This window comes from Tamandua tetradactyla, chromosome 5 (genome assembly GCF_023851605.1).
Source record: "Tamandua tetradactyla isolate mTamTet1 chromosome 5, mTamTet1.pri, whole genome shotgun sequence".
Lineage (NCBI taxonomy): Eukaryota > Metazoa > Chordata > Mammalia > Pilosa > Myrmecophagidae > Tamandua > Tamandua tetradactyla.
In genome coordinates this window covers 1,294,258-1,315,137 of record NC_135331.1, presented here as the reverse complement: position 1 = coordinate 1,315,137, position 20,880 = coordinate 1,294,258, and the positions used below count along the sequence as shown (strand labels likewise).

Genomic DNA, 20,880 nt, shown 5'->3' with positions numbered 1-20,880 from the left:
CCGGGCGGGCCCCACCGGCCCACCCGCCCGCTGCGCATGGGGCGGGCCCCCGGGCGGGCGGCCGAGGGCCGCTGAGCGCTGGCCCAGCCCCGCCGATGCGCCCGTCAGCCCGGCCCGGGGCTCACAGGCCGAGCCGGACCCGGGGCCGTCCGCAGGTCCCCGGCGCGTGAGTTTGCCCGCGTCCCGCCCCGCCCGGGCATGCCTAGTCCGGCCCCGCGCTCCCGCCGCCCGCCGCCCAGGGCCGGAGGCCGAGCCCGCGCGGGGCGCACGGAGCTCGGCGGCGTCGCGTAGCCCGAGGAGTCCGAGGAGGGGGCGGTCCGGCCCGCGGAGCCTGCGCGCCAAGGTCACCGGTGCCCCGGGCTCGCCTGCGGCCATGGAGGCCAAGACCCGCCAGAGCCGGCGCTCGCGCGCGCAGCGAGACCGCGTGAGGCGCCGGGAAGCGGCGGCTGCGGCCCGCGACGCCCGCAACCACAGCCCGTCGTCGGGCGACGAGCCCGAGCCGAGTCCCGGCAAGGAGAACACGAGCCACAACTGCGCGCCGGCTCGAACCGCCACCGCCCCGGCTCCCCGCGCCGCGCGCCCCCCGCGCCGCCGCCGCCGTGAGTCCAGCTCGCAGGAGGAGGAGCTCATCGACGGCTTCGCCATCGCCAGCTTCAGCACCCTGGAGGCCCTGGAGGTAGGCGCGCGGGGCTCCCGACGGGTCCCACGCCCACCCCACCAAGCAGGGGCTGCCCGGGGAGCTGAGCGCGGCTACCGGAGTTGGGCCGCGGGCCCTGGGCGCCCTGGAAATGCGAGTGTTGGCCTTGGCGGAGGGCGCCCGAGGGGGATCCCTGTCGTTCACGGACCCTCTGGCCTTGGCAAGGAACAGCGTCTGCCCAGCGTTAGCCTTATGTGGGATTCAACTTCGGGGCAGTTGTGTGTCTTGGTCTGTGGGGGAAAAAAACCTCTAAATTACACTGAGAAGTGGGCTGTCTGGCTTCACAGTTGACCTTTTTTGAGTTGTTTCTGTTGCGGAAATATCACTCTATTCGTCTTAGGATGTGCTAGAGAGATGGACAGTGCTGGATTTTGTCTGGAGGTGGTGATAAAAGGGATACTTCGGGATTCTCCACTGTTCCCCCCTCCCCAAGGTTTTTATTTATTCAGGGAGAAGGGGAGTTGGCTCTAAGACACCTCTTGTTCACTGCTGTTTGCTGTCTGTTTAATAGGTTAGCAAAAAATATTGCCTTTCTGGCTTAGTTATCACAGACAGTATTTACTGAGCAAATAAAGCCCTTCTTGCCCAAACCCGAGTGAGTAGAGAAGGAAATGAAATACAGCAAGAGAGTGGGCTTTTGGGGTGTGTGGGCCAGCCTTGCTGTGACTGTTGCTTTCCCAGGACCCGGCAGAGGTAGAAAAGCTGGCCAGGCCTTGCAAGGGCCTTGTGAGCCTTAGCCAGCCCCCCAGGAGCCTGGAGGCCTCCAACCGGGCACAGCACTTGATTTGGGGACCTGTGTCTAAGGGGCTCTAGGCCCCAAGGATCTGCCCACTTGTGGCCTCTCTCTTTTCCCAGGTCCCGGGGTCTCTGACCTGGACTCCCAGCCACAGGCTGAGCACTGGGAAAAGGGGAGAAAGGTCCCCGCAGCTCCTTGAAGTGGATCTCCTCAAGTTCACATCCACACTTTGGGGTCTGCCAGGGTCTGTAGAGAGCCTGAGGGTCCAGGGGGCTGGTGCCTAGACAGTGGCGTCTCCCCGAAACAGGTCAGCTGCCCTTTACCCTAGGCAGATGGAATGGTAGAGGCAGGGCATCTGGAAGCGGGGATGTAAGGTGGGTCTGAGATAGCACAGGGACCCCCAAGTAAGACTCTAAGATCACTGTATTGGAGGTGAACATCTTCAGGGCTGCTTTTCTGCTTAATAATGATGATAGTGGGTTTATGGAACATTTATTCCTGGCCAGGTTCTCTGCTTAGTGTCCTGCAGCTCACGAAGTTCCATGTCCCCCTTTCCAGATGGGGGACAGCCCTTAACTGGGGCCTCTAAGGCCTTGCTTGCCCCAGTCTGCCTGCTGTGCATAAGCATTCCTGTCCCCCCACCCCCACCCCTCTGTTCTAGCACATCAGCCAGCTGTACCTGCTGGTCCCTCTGCCTGGATCTTGCTTGGCCCATCAGGTCTCAGCACACATGCCACTTCCTCCAAAAAGCCCCCCATGATCCCTGTCTGAAGCGGGCCCTTTTCCTGTGGCTACCGTATTACTCCGTTCACTTTCCCACATGCCAGTTTCTGCTCTCTGAAATGCTTTTGTGTATTTTTCCATCTGTTTTGGTGCACGCCCTCACAGGAACTTGTCTGTCTTATGTATTCCTTGAGGGGACCCCCAGAGTTCCAGACCAAGTGTGGCAAGTAGGCAGTGTGCATAGATGTTTGCAGAGTGAATGAATGAGTGAGAGGAGAAACTGGTGTGCAGGGGCTAAGCCACATGACAGAGGTTGTCAGCTGGCAGTGGCGTAGCCAGAACTGGACCTCAGTTGTTGGGGTGTGCAACCTCTCCAGCGGGGTCACTGCTGGCTGAGCTGGAGGTGGCGGGCCTGAGTTGTGGGATCTCGAGCTGGGGCCTCGCCCAGAAAGTACAGCCTCACGTCTGGGGCACGCCCATGGGCTAAGCCCAGTCAGGGCCAAGTCCCAGGGAGACAGAGCGCCGCTCTGCTGCCGTGTCTTACCACGGCCCTTGCCCAGCCAGCTCCCCTTAGGCACACCATCCTGCGCTTGCAGTTCCTGCTTTGGAAAGTACCAGGCCTAGGGCCATCATCCTGTTCGGCCTCGTTCCTTGCTGAAGTGTTGTGTTTCACCAAGGTTCAGATAACTCATAATCATGTTGTAGTAATAACCAGTGTTTTTTAAATGCTTCTTCTCCACCGGGCATTGCTCTAAGCTGGCTGAAAGTGACCCCATTCTACAGATGGGGTTGCTGAGGCACCAGGCAGGGGCCTGCTGGTCATCTTCAAGGCCCCTCACATCTGAGAGAATACATATCCAGAGCTCTTGTCCTTGGGGAGGTGATGATCTTGTCGGAGAAACCCACTAAGCCCCTGCAGCCATTGGCACTAAGCAGTCAGACTCCAGACTTACAGATTGTGCATGATGTGTGTGTGTTGTGAAGACTGCAGGGTCGGAAGGATGGGGCGCAGGAGATGTGGATGTCCAGTGCACACGCTATCCTATGGCCTCTGCATAGGCTGTGACGTTGGCATGGCACCCATCTGCCTGAGCTCCTACCCCACCCTTGCAGCTCTGCCCACACTACCAGGCCCCGAGGTGTGCCCAGCCCCAGACTCTGCTCCTGGAAGGCTCTTCCGTGAGTTGCCTCTGGGATGGTCCTGCACAGAGTGCCCTGGCTGGACTCCTCCATGTCCTGCCCCAGAGATGGAAATTCCTGAGCTCCACTCTACCAGCTTCCTTTCTTCTAATTCTTTTTCCTGACATACCATCCTTGGTTTGGGGGGTCATATGTGCCCACAGATAGTCATTGAACTACAGGATGGGTGTTTTGGTATGTGTCTGATTGTTTTTGCTTTTGCCCATATAGAGTTTTCAAACAATTAAAATAGTTGCCAGTACTTAAAAGTTGTAAAATGATCTGCTTCTTTTGGGAAATCAAAGTAAGTGGTTGGACCTCATGCTTCTGGGTGGCAGTAGTGATCAGTGACTTGGCCAGCCAGCCCCACACACCGGTGCTATCACCCAGGAGAGCGGGCGCATGGCGAGGTATGTGGACTACGCTCTGCCAGCCTCCTTCCCACCAGGCGGGATGGCATAGGGTCTCTGTGGTTGTTGGAAGGCTGAGCAGCCGTGACGGACGGCCCTGAACCAGCAGCCTGTGGGGCCAAGCCGGGTGTCAGTGGCTGCCCAGGCCCTCTCCCATGAGCTATCTTCAGCTGGCCGCCCTCCTGGGCTGTGCCTGCTGGCTGGAGTTGGGCTGACTGTCCTGTCATCTGGTCAGGTGGAGCATTGGGTGTGCTCAGGTGTCCCCGTTCTTTTGACCCAGCAGCCGCCCCTGTTTCCTTGAGCTTCTGAGGGATACACAGCTGGAAGTTGGGGCCACACAAGCAAGTATGGACCGTGGTGACCCTTCCTCGTTCCTGGGAGCTGGTGAATTGCCTTTGGTTTAGTGAGCTCGGGAGGGCTAGTTGGGAAGTTGCATTCAGGTCTCCAGCTCCTGCTTCCAGGACCCAGCCCCCAGGTGAGAGCAGCTGGCTCCCAGTGGCCAAGCTCACAGCTGCTTCCCTGCCCCCAGACCTCCAGACAAGGGACTTCTTCAACCATCTGCTCTTGCCTTTACCTTTTATAAACTCAAACCCACGTCCCACTGAGACCAGCCCTATGGGAAGCGGCTCAGGCCCAGCCCCACCCTGACTGTATGATGCTTGTGTTCATGACAGAGTTTCACAGCAGCCTGGCAGGACACACAGTGCCAGGGACTTGGGGGAGGAGGGGCTTGCTCCTCTGCTGGGGGTGGAGGGAATTGGGGGCTGTGTGGCACTGAGGGAGGCCCTGACGAAAGTGTCCAGGACATGGCTCATCTCCTTGCAGGGGCTATTGCCAGAGCATGGGGGAAGAAGGCATGTCCAGCTGTGGCTCCCAAGAGACTGGGGTTCCCAACCTGCAACTGGCCAGAAGGGCCCATTGGAGGCTGCCCTCTCAGAAGCCCTGTGTGCGTAGGCTCAGGGGGATACCTGGTTTCCTAGTGGAGTCGAGACCAGTGCCCTGACCACCTGGTTGGGGCTGGAACTGAGCTCGGGCCCAGAACTGGGTTCTCATTTGCAAAGTGGGAGCATGGCTGTGCCCTCTTCTTGGGGTTTCTGCTAGCTTGTGACAGGCAGGACCCGATCTGGCATCTGTGTGAGGTTTTTTGTTGTTAGTTTACCTTTCTGAATAGCAAACTCTAAGGTGGTTCAAAAGTCTAGACCTGTGAAAAGTAATACGCTGAAAAGTTTCATGTCCACACTTTTCCCTTGTGCCTAGACCTCTCAACTTGTGCAGGTCGTTGATCTTTCTGGAGCGTGTTTGTGCAGGGAGAGCCCAAGGCAGGCGTGTGTGCTGGTGCCCCTGTTCTCACCCTGGAGGAGAGGCTCGTTGGCGCCTGTGTGTGCTCTGGGGCGTGTGCAGCTGTACAGGCAGGAGAAGGCCCAGCGTAGTGATGGCAGAGACAGGCAGCTCCTTTTTGTGGCTTTTGTCAGTTTTCTGTGTTTCCTCAAATCAACACGCATCGGTTCGATAATCCACAAAACCCACACCCAGAGCCCGATGTGCCCACCTCCACACATATGCCCTCCACAGTCACCTGGGACAAGCTGTGATTGAATAACTCAGGCGGATTTGAGCAGAAAGCAGCTGTGCTTTCCCCAGCAGCTGCCTGGGCCCTCTGGGGCTAGGCATATGTGCTTCAGGCTGCGGTGGTAGTGACAAGGGCGTGTGCAGGCCCATGGGCCACATCCAGGAGTTTGGCACAGGTCCTGCTGTCTCAGGACAGGCCTACTCGGGCCTGGGATGGTATTTGGCTGCCCAGGCTGTTTTGGCCCTTGTTTGCCCTCCTTCTGGGGTGGCAGCCAGTGTGTGGAAAGCAAAGCCGCCCTGGCTCCTTCGGCACCCTGGGCCACAGCAGCTTTGTGAATTGAAGGTGACGGTGGGGGGGGGGGGGGGCGAGTCCCCAGGAGTCCCCAGGAGTCCCCAGGCTGCATAAGGCCCTTGTGAGGGAGGTACTGCCACAGGCTTCATTTCCGGGCCCTCTCCCTTCCCTCCCCCTCGTCTGTTCTGGGGGCGAGGAGGCTGGGGCACAGCTTCCTGCAGGGCTGGGCCTCCCCCAGACCCCCGGCTCCTTCCCTGTCCCTCTCAAGGCCTCAGTACCTGGGTCACGAGACAGCACATTTTTGTCCACGTTCCAGCTCAGCCTTTTTGAACCCTTGCTGTTGAGCATTTCCCTTTAAAGTCCCTGAGGTCTTGGGGACGTCTGGTCAGAATGCCTTTTCCTGGCCGACAGCTTGGGGCCTGCCTGGGGACAGCACTTGTGCTCTGCCCCGCCCATGCTGCACAGCACATGCTGGTCTGCCGAGTCAGGTCCGGGACCTGCCTTGTCACCTCTGTCCCGGGTTGTGTGCAAGTGGCTAATGGTTCGTGGGCCTGGGGGCTGTGGTCTGTGTCTGCTGCCCGGTGGTTCTCTGGCTTCTGGGTTGCATAGCAGCTGAGGTCACTGCAGATATGCAGACAGACAGACTACCGAGTCTGCATCTCTGGGCTGCACTCCTGCCAGCACCTGTGCCCTGTGACCTAGGGTGTGCCCCTTCGGCCTGACACCCTTCGGCCTGGTCACATTTGTGGAACTGAACGGATTTCCTGTAGCCACCCTGGGCTCACATTTCAGGGTTTCTCTTTGTTTCCCAAATCTGTCAACTTTCCCCTCCCCAACTGCCCATGGCCAGTCAGTAGGCCCCAGGCTTGGAGTTTGGGGGCAGGCAGGGAGAGGGTCTGTGTCACCCAGACCACTACCTCTTCTGTACCTGTGGAAGGCAGGGTCTCAGCAGCGCGGCCTGCAAGTGGGTCTCCCTCTGTCAGTGTCATCCAGAGAGGGAGACCGGTCCATTAGCCCCTCCCCACCTGCCCCACCTGCAAAGGGGGCTCCCCCAGAGCCCGTGAGCCCATCTGGGTGGTCACTCCCACCCCCTTGTACTAGGCGCAGCGTGCCAAGTCGTTTCCTAGCATGGCTCTGTGCACCTTGCTGGTGCCGTCCAGTCGTCTCGCCCACCCCTGTCACAACTCATAATCCTGTCATGCCCAGGCGCCCTTGGCAGTTGTGGGAACGACCCTGCATGGCGGCTGCCCAGCGTGTCTATGTGGACTTACCCAGGGCCACCACCCACACAGGTGAACTCTGCCGCACTTCAGCATGGGCTCCTGTTGGCCCACACTTTTGGGAGAGCCCCGGAATGTGGGCCTGGCGCACACCCCATGCCTGCCTCCTGCTTCCCAGACCTCGGCCTCTGCCTCTGCATGCATGCCTCACCCTCTACATTAATCTGGTCATGTATAATCTGTGTCCAGCTCGGCGTGCTGCCGTGAGGGCACATTTGAGTGAGCTGATACCGGGATGTTTCCTGTAGTCAGCCCCACCCTTTCGCACCCCCCCAGGCCTGGCCCTGGGACCCACAGAGGCTGGGCGTGGGAGCAAGCAACGAGCAGGCAGGCGGTAGGGTTAGCAGCTGCACTGAATCAGGGAGCAGCCGGCCTGGGGATGGGCGTGGGGGGCTATGTCAAGCCTGTGGGCAGTAGTGCCACATGGGGAAGAGTCTGGGTGGCTGGTCTCATGCGTGTGCACACGTGTGTGCTCTGGCCTGGGCTTGTGTGTAAAGCACTGTGTCTGTGTATGTGCATAGGGGTTCTTTCCCTCTGTTTTTTTCTGTCCTTGTCCTGCCCTGCTGTGAACACACTCCTGGCAGCCTTGGGCCCCTCTTCAGCATCCCCAGCTCCTTCAGTGAAATCCCAGGTCTGTCCAGGCACCCTACAGCCCACACTCCCTACCCTCCTGACCACTCCGGTCTTGTCGCTTACATTCCCACTCCCCACAAAGGCGAAGCTGAGGCCTCTGCTTCCATTGACCTGGCAGGCTGTGCCGTTGCCCCTGCCATCCACGAGGGCACGGGCATGTCTGCCCAACCTGAGAGCACAGGCCTGTGCCCGCTCAGGGTGCTGGCATTTACGTGACAGGCACCCCAGAGAACAGCATAGCCACTGACCTGCTGTTGCCCTGCCGGGGAGACCGCCTCCCTGCTGGCTGCTGCTCCTTCACATCCTATCCTCTTCCACGTCCCTGTCACCAGCAGCAGCGTCATTTCCTTGCGTTTTCTCAGCAGTCATTGCTGCCTGTACAAGCAGTCTTTCCTGCCCTGTATTTGCATCCGGGTAATTGACTGTCCCCCTGGAACTCCCCACACAGGTGAGTCGAGGGAGCTGCTTGCTGTCTCTCTTTTCCTTCCTCAGGGCGCCCCTTGTCGCCTCAGCTGGCACGCCTGTTGGTGCCACACAGATGATCCTTGTCTTGACGGGAAGGCCCTCCAGGCCCAGTCTCAGAGCAGGCATTGGTGTCTCCCACTCGCCCGCACAGAGTGCATCTGTGCCCCTCGAGCACGCCGCCACCTAGAGGGTCTGCCCGGTGTGTGTTGTGCTGCCTGTGGATCCCTGGGGGGAGCCCCACTGTCCCCGCGGCACTTCACCCCACGGAGCTCCTCGGGTTGCGGCTGGGGTTCCTGGTGAGGCTGGTCTGCACTTGTCCAGTGTGTGCTGCTGCTGCATCTTGACTGGGGACCCTGGTCTCCTCTTGTGCTCTGGAATAATCAGACGACAAGAGAATCATCTCCTTCTCTGAAAGCTTGGGGTGGGCTCTGGTGTTCTGGTGTCATGGTCCACCTCACAGGTGGCTAGCCTGTGGCCCAGAATCCTTCCTCTCTGGGGCATGGGAGGTGGGTAGGAAGGAAAGCGTGGAGCCAGATGGACTCAGATGTAGCAGCCTTTGGGGTGTCTAGAGGGCCCCTGACCTGTCAGGGAGCTAGGGGAACCTGGCACATGTCTTGCTGCAGGGGAAGCAGCACCTGGAGGTGGGGGTGCACTCGTCTGCTTGGGGTCAGAGCCTGTGCAAGCAGAGCCCAGCCTCACGCCTGTCCCCAGGGCCTCCCCCACACCCCAAACTGGCCAGCCGTGACACACAAGGTGGGACCCTTCCTCTCCCCAGCCTCACATCCTGTCCTCTCTGTCCTGATCCTCACCATCAGCCTGTGGTGTCATGTCCAACATGTTCTGGACACCCTCAGGCCTAGGTCGCCTTTCCTTGTTCCTGGCCACCTACCTGTGCTGAGGTGGGTACCCGGTGGCCCCAGGCTGGAATTGTGGCCAGGCACTGGCCCAGTGAAATCTGAGTGGAGCCTTTCCCACACGGGCCCTCTGCGGTGTGCTCCCACACACATACTGCACACTCAGATGCCCACACATGCTGTCACGAGACCCCTGGGGACAGATGAGACCTCAGGGCCACTGGCAGCAGGGCCCAGAGCTGCAGGGCAGGCTCCTGGGGACTCGTCTACTGCCCACCCCTTGGTCTTGCCAGAGCCCACACAGGTGGGATGAGAGACTTACCATTGGCCGCTCAGCGTCCCTACCCTGTGCTGTGGGATGCACAGGGACGTGGCAGGCGGGAAGTCAGGGCATACCTGCAAGCAGGCACCTCTGCACAAACGTGTCCTGGGCCAGGCTGTTCTGGTCTCCCCATATGCCCAGGTATGGCCCTGCCACCGACTCCCCGACACACTGTGCATTAAACCCTGACCCAGGGGCTCTGCGGTCCCATGACAGCCCCTGCTTTGTGGTCTGCCTTTTGATCTCAGAGCGTCTGGAGAGGCCTATGTAATTGGGCGGGTGTGAGTTGCCCAGGTGGTCTGGACTTGTGGCCGAGGGTGGGGGTCGTTGTGTCCTGGGAGTTCTGGAGGTGGTTATTTGCTGAAGACCAAGGGGCCGGCTGCAGGGCAACCCCTCCCTCATGCTGTGGGACCCCCAGCAGCAAACCCTTCAGTGCCTTGCCCAGGCTCTGCTAGTGTTAGCAAGCCATACAGGTGGGCAGCTTGGGGCGCGTCATCCCAGGAGTGCCGCCTGCAGCTGGGAGCTGACCATGGGGCCTGTCCCGTGCCCACCCCTGCTCCATTGGGGAACCTTAGCGCCGTGCTTCCTGGGCCCCTCAGCTCAGAAACTATCCAGCAGATATGTGCTGCTGGAGGACACCACTCAGCTGCCCGCTCTCTGCCTGCAGTCTTTCTGCTATCACTTGGGAATTTGCCAGGCTAGGCCATGTGGTTGCGTGTAGCCTGGCCCACTCCTCCAGGGCTGCCGGTCATTCTTTCAGGAGCATGCAGGGACTCTGGCCCCTTTACCAGAGTTGGTGGGGAAGGTGCTGTCTTGGAATGTCCTGTCCAGTTGTCTGGACGTCCTGGGCGTTTGAAGAACAGAGGGATGCCGGAGTGGGGGGTCGTAAAAGGCAGGTGGGAGCTGGCTGCGGCACCTGGGACACAGGTCACAGGTCAGGGAAAGCCTTTCTCCTTGGTGGGCTTGGGGCACAGGTGGTGTTTAGTTTCAGCACAGTGTTTGGTTCTAGTACAGTTTGCCCAAGCAGCTCGAGAAGGACACAAGCCAACTAAGTGATCAGCCTCCCTCTGCTCGCTGGGGACTCTTTACCCACTTTCTGTCCCAAAGCCTGTATTTGGGCAGAGTTACTTTTGAGATCCTGGCTGTGAGGAGCACTGGGCGGTGTGGGCGGCTATGCCGGCCTCTCCCGGGCAGACAGCCAAGCGTCCTGTGTGTATCTGTGTGTGTACCTGTGCTTGTCTGGGGACCCTGAACAGAAAGTCCAGGGAGACCTGTGCTCTGAAAGTACCCTCTGTGTCCTGAGATCCTATGGGAATGGGCCCCATGTCCCGGCCAAGGGGTCCCACAGACGTGGCATGCCAGAATGTTTCATGCCCCGCCCTCTCCTTCCTAGGGCCATGAGGTTAGTGGGCACTGCCAGTCCAGCCAGTCGGGCTCATAGGAAAAGTGGAATCAGGACCTTGGAGGGGGTGGGTGTCAGCAGAGACCATATCCCATTCTAGAGAGGGGTTGGAAGTCAGAGGTTGAGTCCGGGTGCTTGGGCCCGCTGGGGTTCTGGCATGGGCAGTGACAGTGGCAGCAGTGGCACAGCTGTGCTCAGGCATTCCTCCCTGCCTGCAGACTGGCTCAAGGCACCCATCCGAGCCCATGTCTCATTTACAGGGTGAAGAGTTTGCACAGCACTTGGTGGCAGAGCAGGGTGAGACCTGGCCATGACCTCCCCTCACCCCAAATCTGGCACATGACAAGCAGCCCCTGCCTCCTGCAGCCTATCCTCAGTCCAGGGGTGTGGGTCCTGTTAATGAGTCCTTCTGGAACCACAGTGACCCCACCCACTGCTGCTGTCCTTCCTGCCTCTGCTCAGAGGCCTACTGCTTGCTGCTCCTATCCCTCCACCCCCACCCCGGTTTCTCCGTGCTGCTCCTTACAACCTGGATCAGCTCCATGTTACTGCTGATGAGCCTGCAGCCTGCCAGCTCTGCTCTGAGCATGCTGCCCAGGGCATGCACGTCCTCTTCCCGGCACCTTGGAAAGGTGCACTTCTGGGGTGATGCTGTCACAGGCTGAGACTTTCAGATGGTGGATGCTGAAGCCCCAAGAGGCCATGGCATTTCCCTAGGCCCCCCTGGTTCAGGACAGTGCCGGGGTGTGCCACGTTCTCTGGGGTTCCCGGACCAACAGGTGGAGAAGCAGGTGCTCCAGGGGCAGATGTGGATGGGGGGATTCCCCACTGGCCCTGGGCACTGGCGGGGCTGGGGCCAGTAGTGGCCTGGGCTGCCCCATTGTGGGTCCAGTCCCCTGGCAGGTGGGGGATGGTCTGGGGGAGGTGCTGCCCCTCCCTGAACCTGTCCCAGGGCCACATGCCTGTGCTCCCGGGACCACTAGGTAGAGTGGCAAGGAGGAGCCCAAGAGGTAATACCACATTCCCCGAGGTCAGCGTATCCACAGCTGGACCCACGGTGAGGGCAGGAGGTGGGTCCCCCCTCGCCTGGTCAGTCTGAGGGGCTTGTCGGAGCTAGTCTATGCAAGGAGCAGAAAGAGCAGCCCTCCTGCCAGGTCCTTGGGGTCATCCTGTCCCCACTAGTAAAGTCCATGTTTCCTCCTGGACCATCCAGTCCCCACAGGGCCCAGCTGCCCACTGCCACCCTCGCCTTGCTGCCTTGGGGCCTTCCCATCTGCTGTCCCTGCCCAGGCACCTGTCCCTGGCTCTTCTCCCTAGCTTTCTTCAGAGGGATTGCTGTGTGTCCTGTCTTCCTGCTCCATCCTTCTGTCCTGTTTTGGCTGTCTTCCATCTAACAGTGAAGGGCACGAGCAGTGCTGCCAGTGCTGGGTTAGAGTCCTGTCTCAACCTCTTTCTCCTTGCTGTGTGGCTCTGGAGCATACGTGTCTGCCAGGCCCTCAGTCTCCCCATCTGTGCAGGGGCCAACACTGAGAGAGTGTCAGCCTGGCAGCACCGTGAGGCCCCACCCAGACACACACAACCCTCCATCCTGTGTCTTTACTCTTGGACACCCTGGCTGCTGGCGCTGTCCCTTTTTTCCCCCTCAGATTGTGAGGGGGTGAAACTCGGGCAAGAGGGCATGGGTACTGGGGAGCAGCGAACAAGGAAAGGGTGCCCTTGGCTTGGGTCCCTTGTTCCCCCAAGGGCCAGGCTCTGGCTCCCCGGTGGCTTCCTGTGTGCTGCCGAGCAGCATCTGTGCAGGCCCCAGGGCTGGGGAAGGGCGGTGGGCCATGGACACAACTCAGGCTGTAAAGAGAGACGGAGGCTGCTCTTGACACACAGGTGACGCGGCATGCCCTTCCGGGTCCACATGCTCTGGGCACTTCCCCGGGTGTCAGCAGTTGACAGGTGGGAGGGGTCTCAGAAGGGCCAGAAGTTGGGCAGTGCTGGTGTCTGGGCAGCAGGAGTTGCGTGTGAGACCAGCCTGGCCTGGCGATGGCGGCAAAAGCAAGACAGAATGAAGCGACCCTTCTGCTGCCCCCAGATCAGCCTGTGGAGGGCCTCTGGAGGGAGGATGGGGCCGTGGATGAGCTCCCCAGCAGTGCTGTGTGCACAGGGGCCCCTGCCCTGGACGTGATCCCCTTATGCAGGTACACATGGCATTGTGCTGCGTCCTGCCGGAGGGAAGGCTCTGAGGGATGGGCACGTGTCATGCATGCTATTCTGAGACTGCCCCTTTCCATCATTGCCACCCAAGCCTGTTGGACAATCAGGAGCACCCTTGGTCTTGGGAGGGCGCCCACTGCAGGAGCAGAAGCAAAGATGCCCAGGTTTGAGGACACCGAGGAAGCTGAGGTCTCAGCTACCTTGTGTGGGGGCAGGAGGGGCATCTGAAGGCTCCCGGCTGACAGTGGGCTGTGGGGCAGCTGCTGTGGTGTGGCTGTCCTTTGGCCTACCCTGAGGCCTTCAGGGTCCTTGGAAGGTTGCTTGAAGAGCCCCCATCTCTTGTCCTGGCCATCCTTGCCCTTAGGCACAGCAGCAGGTGCCCACAGACTGTGCCTTCTCCCCTCCCAGGCCACACAGGCTAGTGCCCACCAGTTCCTGCAGGTGAGAAACCTTGGCGCCTCTGGCCACTTCTCCCTCCTGCCTGGCAAACAGTTGTACCCTGAGCACAGATTTGTACCAAGACAGGTGCAGACGGCCCTGCCAAGGCCTCACATTGTGTTTCCCACACAGCCCAGCTGAGTCAGTCAGATGAAGACACAGTTTGATGAGTGAAGTGCCAGGCCAGGTCTTGAGTGTTTCCCAGGGAAGCCCATGAGATCCCATCTATTGCCTTTTAATAAGTTGGAGCTTTAGGGAAGAAAGCATAGTTGGGCTCTGTGGCACCCAAGCGAAAATGGACTTAAAGCTTTTCTGCCAAACCGGTGGTCATGCACTCCAGATCCTGGTGCAGGCTTGAATCGATGGTGCATTGGTCAGTGCGGTCCCACTTGGCTGCTGTGGGCTGGGGTATGGTGTGGGCCAGTGTTCTAGTTTGCTAGCTGCTGGAATGCAATATACCAGAAATGGAATGGCTTTTAAAAAGGGGAATTTAATGAGTTGCTAGTTTACAGATCTAAGGCCAAGAAAATGTCCCAATTAAAACAAGTCTATAGAAATGTCCAACCTAAGGCCTCCAGGGAAAGATACCTTGGTTCAAGAAGGCCGATGAAGTTCAGGGTTTCTCTCTCAAGTGAGACGGCACATGGCGAACACAGTCAGGGCTTCTCTCTCAGCTGGAAGGGCACATGGCAAATATGGCGTCATCTGCTAGCTTTCTCTCCTGGCTTCCTATTTCATGAAGCTCCCTGGGAGGCATTTTCCTTCTTCATCTCCAAAGGTCACTGGCTGGTAGACTCTCTGCTTCGTGGTGCTGCAGCATTCTCTGCTCTCTCTGAATCTCTCATTCTCCAAAATGTTTCCTCTTTTATAGGATTTCAGAAACTAATCAAGACCCACTCACATGGGTGGAGACATGTCATCCCCTAATCCAGTTTAACAACCATTCTTAACTAAATCACATCAACCAGGGAGATGATCTCATTACAGTTTCAAATATACAGTATTGAATATGGATTATTCTACCTTTAAGAAATGGGATTTATATCAAAACATGGCTTTTCTTAGGGGGCATACTTCCTTTCAAACCAGCACAGCCAGTAACAGGAGGCTCAGCTCACACTCACATATGGTGTGTGCCAGTAACTGTGGCCTGCCTCTCTGGGCCACAGGCCTCGCCAGCTGGCACATTTCCTCGGATGCCACTGGCTCATCCTAGCCTCTCGCCTCCTCCCCCAGTCAGCACACCCTCTGCTCTGTGGCACCCACTCCCACCTGATGCCCAGTATGTAGACTCAGATGCAGGGCCCGTACCACAAGGGTTGGGGTTGTGTCTGCATTGTACCCAGGGAACTCTGTTCTGCCTGAACAGTTCCTGGACAGTGGTAGGAGCTCAGTAGCATTTGGCTGGGTGAGTGAGTCAGTGTGTGAAGAAGGGAGGGAGGAAGAGAGAGAATGAATGAATGATTGAGTGAGGGAATGACTGAGTGAGTAATAAGTGAGGAAGGGAATGAATGAATGAACGAGGGAGAGAGGAAATGAATGGGTGAGTGAGTGATTGACTGAGGGAAGCTCCCGGAGAGGGATCTCAACTCCAAAACCCTGAGGAGGTAGGAACTGAGCTCAGAGGGAACGAGCTGTGCAAAGGTCCTGGGGCGAAAGTTCCTGTGTCCTGGCGAGCAGTGAGGCTGCGTGAGCAGAGCTGTGGGGTCCCCACACAGGGGGGTCTGGATGTGACTGGCTAGTCTAGGCCAGTCTCAGTGCATAAGGCTTTTGCTTGAGTTTTTGAAAGCATGGGAATGTGTCCAGCCCAAAGGGCTGCCGGAGGAGTCTCTTCACAGGAGTGTTGCCATGTCTGCCCACAGCCTCCCAGCCCCAGTGGGGAGTGGATTCCTGGCCTACCCTTTGAGGTACTTTGCAGGGTGTGCAAACCTGGGACCCCTCAACTCAGGGCCTGGTTAAGGTGATCTTGGGGCCTGGTCCAGAAGTGGCCAAGCCACAGTGGGAGCTGGCAGCATCAGCCCTGGTTGGGGGAGATGGGGTTTGTGTGCGCTGAGTTGTAGGTGCTTTTAACTCCACGGTTGGCTTCCTGAAGCATGAGTAGGGATTTTGCGGGTGCTGCACGGCAGTGATGTTCAGGGAAGCTGGAAATACCCATGCACCAGCGTGCTGGTTAATCTAGTTAGGGATTTCACAGCAGTTGTTGCCCAGCCGTGTGAGGAGCAGGTCAGGTGTCTGAGGGCTCCTGAGGCTTTGACGCTGCCAGGGATGTGGCACAGTGGGACGTCTGCCGAGCACTGTGTATGTTCCGTAAGCAAGCAGATGCCTGTCAGGCGGCTGAGTGGTATCCTCCTGCAACCTGCTGTTCAGGCCACACCCTTCTCTACACAGCAGCACGCCAGGGTGCACAGGGTCTGGGGGCCACCCCTTTACCACATGGCGCTGCCCGGCCCCTTTCCCCTGGGGTGCGGCCCAGGCCCTGCCCACAGCCTGCACCCACCTCCACTCCAACTGGGTGCCAGCCTGTCCCTGCGGCAGCCTTTCTTTCCTTGGTGGGGGAGGCACACGCAGCCCTCTGGTGGTCTCAGTGCTGTGCCAACCAGAGGTCCCTGGGGAGGGGTCCTGCTATCCACTACCCTGGTGTCCCCTCTCCATCTGGCCCTGCCTAGCCCCTGCCCCTCCACTCCCCACTGCCCACGGGCAGGACTGCCTCAGCCTGAGGGAACAGCTGCTGTCCTCTGGCACGTCTGTTCATCTTGATGTCCTCTGCAGGTGCCAGGGACAGAGCAGGGAGCAGAACAGACGAGCGTTCCAGCGGGGAGACACACAGTTCTTAGGAAAGACACATGCTGTGGTTGGTGGTTACGAGTCCTGTGGGGAAATGAGTGGGGCAGGTGTGGAGGGATTGCTGGGGGTGGGAGACCACAGCAGGGCGGCCCCTCTGGGCAGAAGTCTGACTGGGGGGGTGGGGTGCGGTGCCACACTGGAAGAGCATTACGGCTGAGGGAACAGCCAATGCTAAGGTTTTGCAGTGGCCCGGGTGGGGCTGTCAGCAAGGAGGGGCTGATCAGGGATGTCACAGGAACTCTGCAGCCAAGGCAGAGACATGGCAGGTCGAGGTGGGCGGGCAGCACCCTGGCCATCAGGAGGTACCTGGGATTGGGTGAGGCTCCGAGGGCACCATCTTAGGGCGAGCGCTCACGCTTCTGGGTGGGGTCCTCCTCCACATCTGCCCCTTGTGCCCCCATGTAGGGTCCAGCCCCTGAAGTGGGAGCAGAGCAGCTGAGTGGCCTGAAAGGAGCAGGCAGAGGTTTCCTTTTGGGGTGGAGAGTGGGGTCTGCCTTGGGACATGCATCTCCTTGGACCCTGGAAGTGGGAAAGTACCAGCCCAAACTGGGACTGGAGACACTTGTCACAGGCCTCTCTGCCCCCGCCTGCACCCAGAAGGGCCTGACTCCAGGCAGTGGGCTCCTGCGAGTAGCAGTCAGGGTCCCCAGAAGTCCCCTGGCTGCTCTACTCTGTAGCTTCTCTAAGGATGTGCAGGGCCTGGGGAGAGGGTCTGCGAGACCCTGCCTGCTGTGTGGGAGCTGGACCCTGAGGTCCTGGGGGTAAGGCTTCCAGGAGACTTTTTTTCTTTAAGCAAAGAATCACCAGAATGGGTTTACAGGAGATGCAGTGGGTCTGAACCACTTGCAGTTCATAAACGAGCTCTTCTGGGGATACACGGGCCAGTAAGGAGCGATACTTCACTTAGTTGTTTGCGATTTGGGGCGCACACACCTGGGTGCACAGCTAGCACATTTAGTGGGTCCAGGCTGGGGAGAGCTCAGTGGGCACATTAGGAGGCAGCCGTAGAGGCCAGTCTCCAGTCCTGAGGAGGACTGGAAGTGGGGGAGCACATTCCTTCCACGGGTGAGCTGTGGGGGAGTTGCAGGGCCAGGGTGGAGCCAGGCCTGTGCAGAGACCCCAGGGACCTCACCTGGGCCCTCCCTGCCCAGACTTAGGGAGCAACTAGAAGAGAGTATGGGAGTACGAGTGTGAACCCACCGCCCCCTCAATGTGTTCTGCGATCTTCTCTGGTCCCCGTTGCTCTCTCGGGTCTTCCAGGGACCCTGCAAGCAAGAGGCAGCCTGGAGCCAGGGGCTCCTTGTCCAGTTCCCTGGTTGTGGCCTCTGACAGTGGTTCAGGGGCACTGAGACATGCGGCTGGCCTCCCAGGTAGGTGTCCTATAGCCAAGTGCCACCGGCTGGGTGGGCAGTGTAGTCTTAGGTGGGGGTAGGCTGTCAACAAGGAGGCCTTGGGGTGCTTCGGGCCTCAGGGAAGCATTCAGGGGCTCTGGGCCATGGGTGCTGGGGACAGCGCCTGACAGGAGACGGTAGGGAGGCAGGCATGGCCCCAGCATGGAGGGCCTGTGCACGGGGAAGGACACTGTTTCCCTGCCCTGGCAGCAGTGCTTCCCTGGAGAAGCCTACTCAGGCTGTGCCCAGGCAATCCCTGAGCCTGATGTTAGCCCAGAACTGCCCCCAGTGTGTCTCAACCGCAGGCCCTTTGCTCGGACCGCCCCACTGCCTGAGGCCCTTTCCCAGACCCCTCCATGGCCCGGCAGCCCTCTACAATCGCCTCCTACAAGGCTCAGCTCCATGCTGATTGCATATCACCTTGGCTGGCTGGCCCACTCCTCCTGTGGCACCTGCGCCCGTTGGTACCTGGGCAAGCCGCTGTCCTTCTCATGTACCGGGCCAGCCCCAGGGGCTATTGCTTTGGCTCTAGGGAGGGCTGACCCCTCATAAGCATCCTGCCAGGTATCCCCAGCCCTGCCTGCCCATCCCATCTCTCCTGCTGGGAGCAGCTGCCTCCCCTGCTGGAACATCCCACCAAGGTGGCTGGGCGGCCGTGGAGCTGTGCCACATCCCTTCCCCCGTGACTGGCCTGAGTCTGTCTGTGGTGATGCAGCCTGCTCACGAGGTCCGCTAGGGAGTGGGGTGCCCCCTCTGTTGCCCCCACAGGGCCTGGGGCTGTGCAGGCTTTGGAGCCCGCGGAGGTGCCTTGGGGGTGTGGTGGGCATTCCCCAGGTGGACGTGGGCATCCCCTGGGTGAGGACTATGTCATGGGGGGCAGCCACCTGCTCCTTCTTGCCCAGTCGGGGAGAGGGCATGGGGTGGAGGTGCTCTGGGAGTTCATGGCGGCTCATGGGTCTTCTGGTGGTCACCCTACCATGCCGGGGGCTTTGGGGTCTGCAGCCCCACCCAGCTGGGGCCTCAGTCTTTCCTGACATGTGCTGAGTGGACCCACTAAACACATGGGTGAATGCTGGGGACAGGCCACCTCACAGCTGCTGGCTAGGCCCCAGGAGGCCATGGGTGGAGAGGCACTGCCCTTACCCCTTGTGGTCTCTGGGGAGGGACCTGGTGGGGGGCTTTCCCGTCCTGCTCCCCACCGCTATTTGCCAGTCTCTCCTGGACCAAAGGTGCTTACCTGGCCAGGCAGGAGGGATGGCCATCAGAATCTGCTCTCAACCTGGGGTCAGCGGGGCTTTGGGTGTGTGCTAGCCAGGGTCCCTGGTGACCGCAGACCTGCTGAGCTGGGGCCACATCCCCAAGGTGGGCTTCCATGCTGAGCAAAGGCAGCCTTGGCCTCTGACCAGGAGGGCAGGTACCCAGGGTGGTGGTGCAGCCCCTGCTTCTTGCCAAAGCTGGACCAAGGCCTGGGATGTGGGTGTCAAACACCATACTGGGCCCCCAGGAAGAGCAGTGTCCCGAAAATTGGGGCTCCCTTCTGGTCCTGGTTGCACTTCCCCAGCATCCCCTCATGCATCCCCACCTGTCCGACCTGTTATCCCTCTATCTTAGATGGTCCCTGCCCCAGAGGTGGGCCTGCTCCCTGCACCAGAGTCACCGGAGGGCCAACAGGCAGAGCCGTGCGGCTGTGTTGACTGGCTCTTCCTTTCTCATCCCTACAGAAGGACATGGCCCTAAAACCACACGAGCGGAAGGAGAAATGGGAACGTCGCCTCATCAAGAAGCCGCGGGGGCCAGAAAACGGCCCGTCCGTGGAGCCAAGCGAGAACGGGAGGCCCCTGCAGGCGGGCGGCCCCGAGCAGGACGTGGAGCCCGCCTGCGACCGGGGGGAGAGGAAGGCCCCGCTGCAGCCCTCCAAGCAGGTGAGCCAGAGCCCCTCCCCACCCCTTGGCGCCAGTACCTGCACAGCGCCCGTGGCCTCGGAGCCTGCCTGACAGTGCCGTCCATCGTTGTCGGGCTTGAGGCACGGGGCACATGCAGCTTGGGGCCTGCAACAGCTGCCCTCGCTGGGCCTGAGGCTGGGGTAGGCAGGGAGGGGTGGGCAGGCTCCCGCCAGGGCAACAACTTGCCCCAGAGCCAGCCTTCCAGCGCAGCCCTCTGCTCAGCACAGCACAGAGGCAGCATGGGTGCTAGGCCGGCCCCGTCGCCCGTTGCGTCTGTCAGGCTCCGCCGAGTTTGGGGTATCTAGTGATCCGTACATAGCGCGTATTTCAGGCCGCGGCGGGGCCTTGTGCTGCACACCCGCGCCTCCCCTCCCCTTCCCTCAGGTGCCACTGTGTCCGGGCGTGGGGGGCTCGCAGTGCTGCTGTCAGGGCTTGGCCTGGTGGTCTCGGGACGTGTGTGACTCTGTTCAGATGGAGTGGCCCGGGAGCAGGGCTCAGCTGCCAGGCCTGGCGGGATGGCCTGTAGGTGCTGGAGCGGGGGGCCCAGGGCAGAAGCAGGTCGGGGACCAGCGGGGGGCGTTAGAGCAGCTAGCAGCGGGGGTTGGAGACTTGTTCCTTGTAGGCTTTCCCTCCTGGGGGGCTCAGAGGCACAGCTACTTTCCTCCTCTGGGACTTGGGTCCTTGCCTTCTTTTCAGAGAGGGTTTCTGCGCAGTGTCTTGAGACCCTGCCTGAAGCTCTGTTGGGAGTCAGGCTGCTGTTGTGGGGCAGCATGTCTCAGGGTGGAGCTGGGTGGCGGGCGGGGCGTGGGCACACCTGCCTGGGTGGACACGTGCTCTTTCTTCCATGCAGGTGTGCTCCCCAGAAGGGGGGCCTCTCCCAGCCAACCACTGGGACCAGGACAGCCCAGCCCAGCACCAGCAGCAGCTCCAGCCCAGCCAACCCCAAGGGTCACTCCCAGCCCCGTGTCAGCGCTGCCAGCCCCGTCGGGCACCCCCGGACCCCGGGCAGCCCTGCCAGCCCCAGCGGTCACTCCTGGGTCAGCGCAGCTGGCCCCAGCGGTCACTTCTTGGCCTGAGACAGCCGTGCCGGCCCCGGCGGTCACTTCTGGGCCCAGGTCAGCCCTCCAAGCCCCAGCAGCTGCTTCCAGCCCCAGGTCAGCTTTGCCGGCCCCAGCGGTCTATCCTGACCCAGCCTTGCCGGCCACATTGGGCACTCCCAGGCCCCCGGCAGCGCTGGCGGCGCCTGCGCTCGATCTTGGCCCCATGTCACCACTGCCGGCGCCTACACTCGATCCTGGCGCCGTGGCACCGCTGCCGGCCCCTGCGCTCCCTGCTGACCCCCTGTCCACTCTGCCGGCCTCTGCGCTCCCTGCTGGCCCTGTGGCATCGCTGCTGGCCCACACGGTCCTTGGAAATGCCATGTCTCTGCTGCCAGCCCAGCCGGGCACCCTCAGGACAGCGCTGCCGGCCCTTGCGGTCACTGTTAGGCCAGTGCCC

At 60.3% G+C, this 20,880-nt stretch overlaps 2 protein-coding genes across 2 annotated transcripts in view; both read left to right on the top strand.

Annotated features, from left to right (window-relative positions):
• The first annotated feature begins 373 nt into the window (after positions 1 to 373).
• The window catches only part of FBRSL1 (fibrosin like 1), a 74,789-nt gene continuing 54,282 nt past the window's right edge, over positions 374 to 20,880 (top strand). The window contains 2 exon segments of the mRNA XM_077159518.1: positions 374 to 676; positions 19,162 to 19,362. Coding sequence (XP_077015633.1) covers positions 374 to 676; positions 19,162 to 19,362 — 504 coding nt within the window.
• LOC143682117 (uncharacterized) overlaps positions 19,623 to 20,880 on the top strand; it is a 3,359-nt gene continuing 2,101 nt past the window's right edge. Inside the window, exons 1-3 of the mRNA XM_077159085.1 lie at positions 19,623 to 19,673; positions 19,768 to 19,905; positions 20,234 to 20,865. Coding sequence (XP_077015200.1) covers positions 19,623 to 19,673; positions 19,768 to 19,905; positions 20,234 to 20,865 — 821 coding nt within the window. The remainder of the gene's footprint in view (positions 19,674 to 19,767; positions 19,906 to 20,233; positions 20,866 to 20,880) is intronic.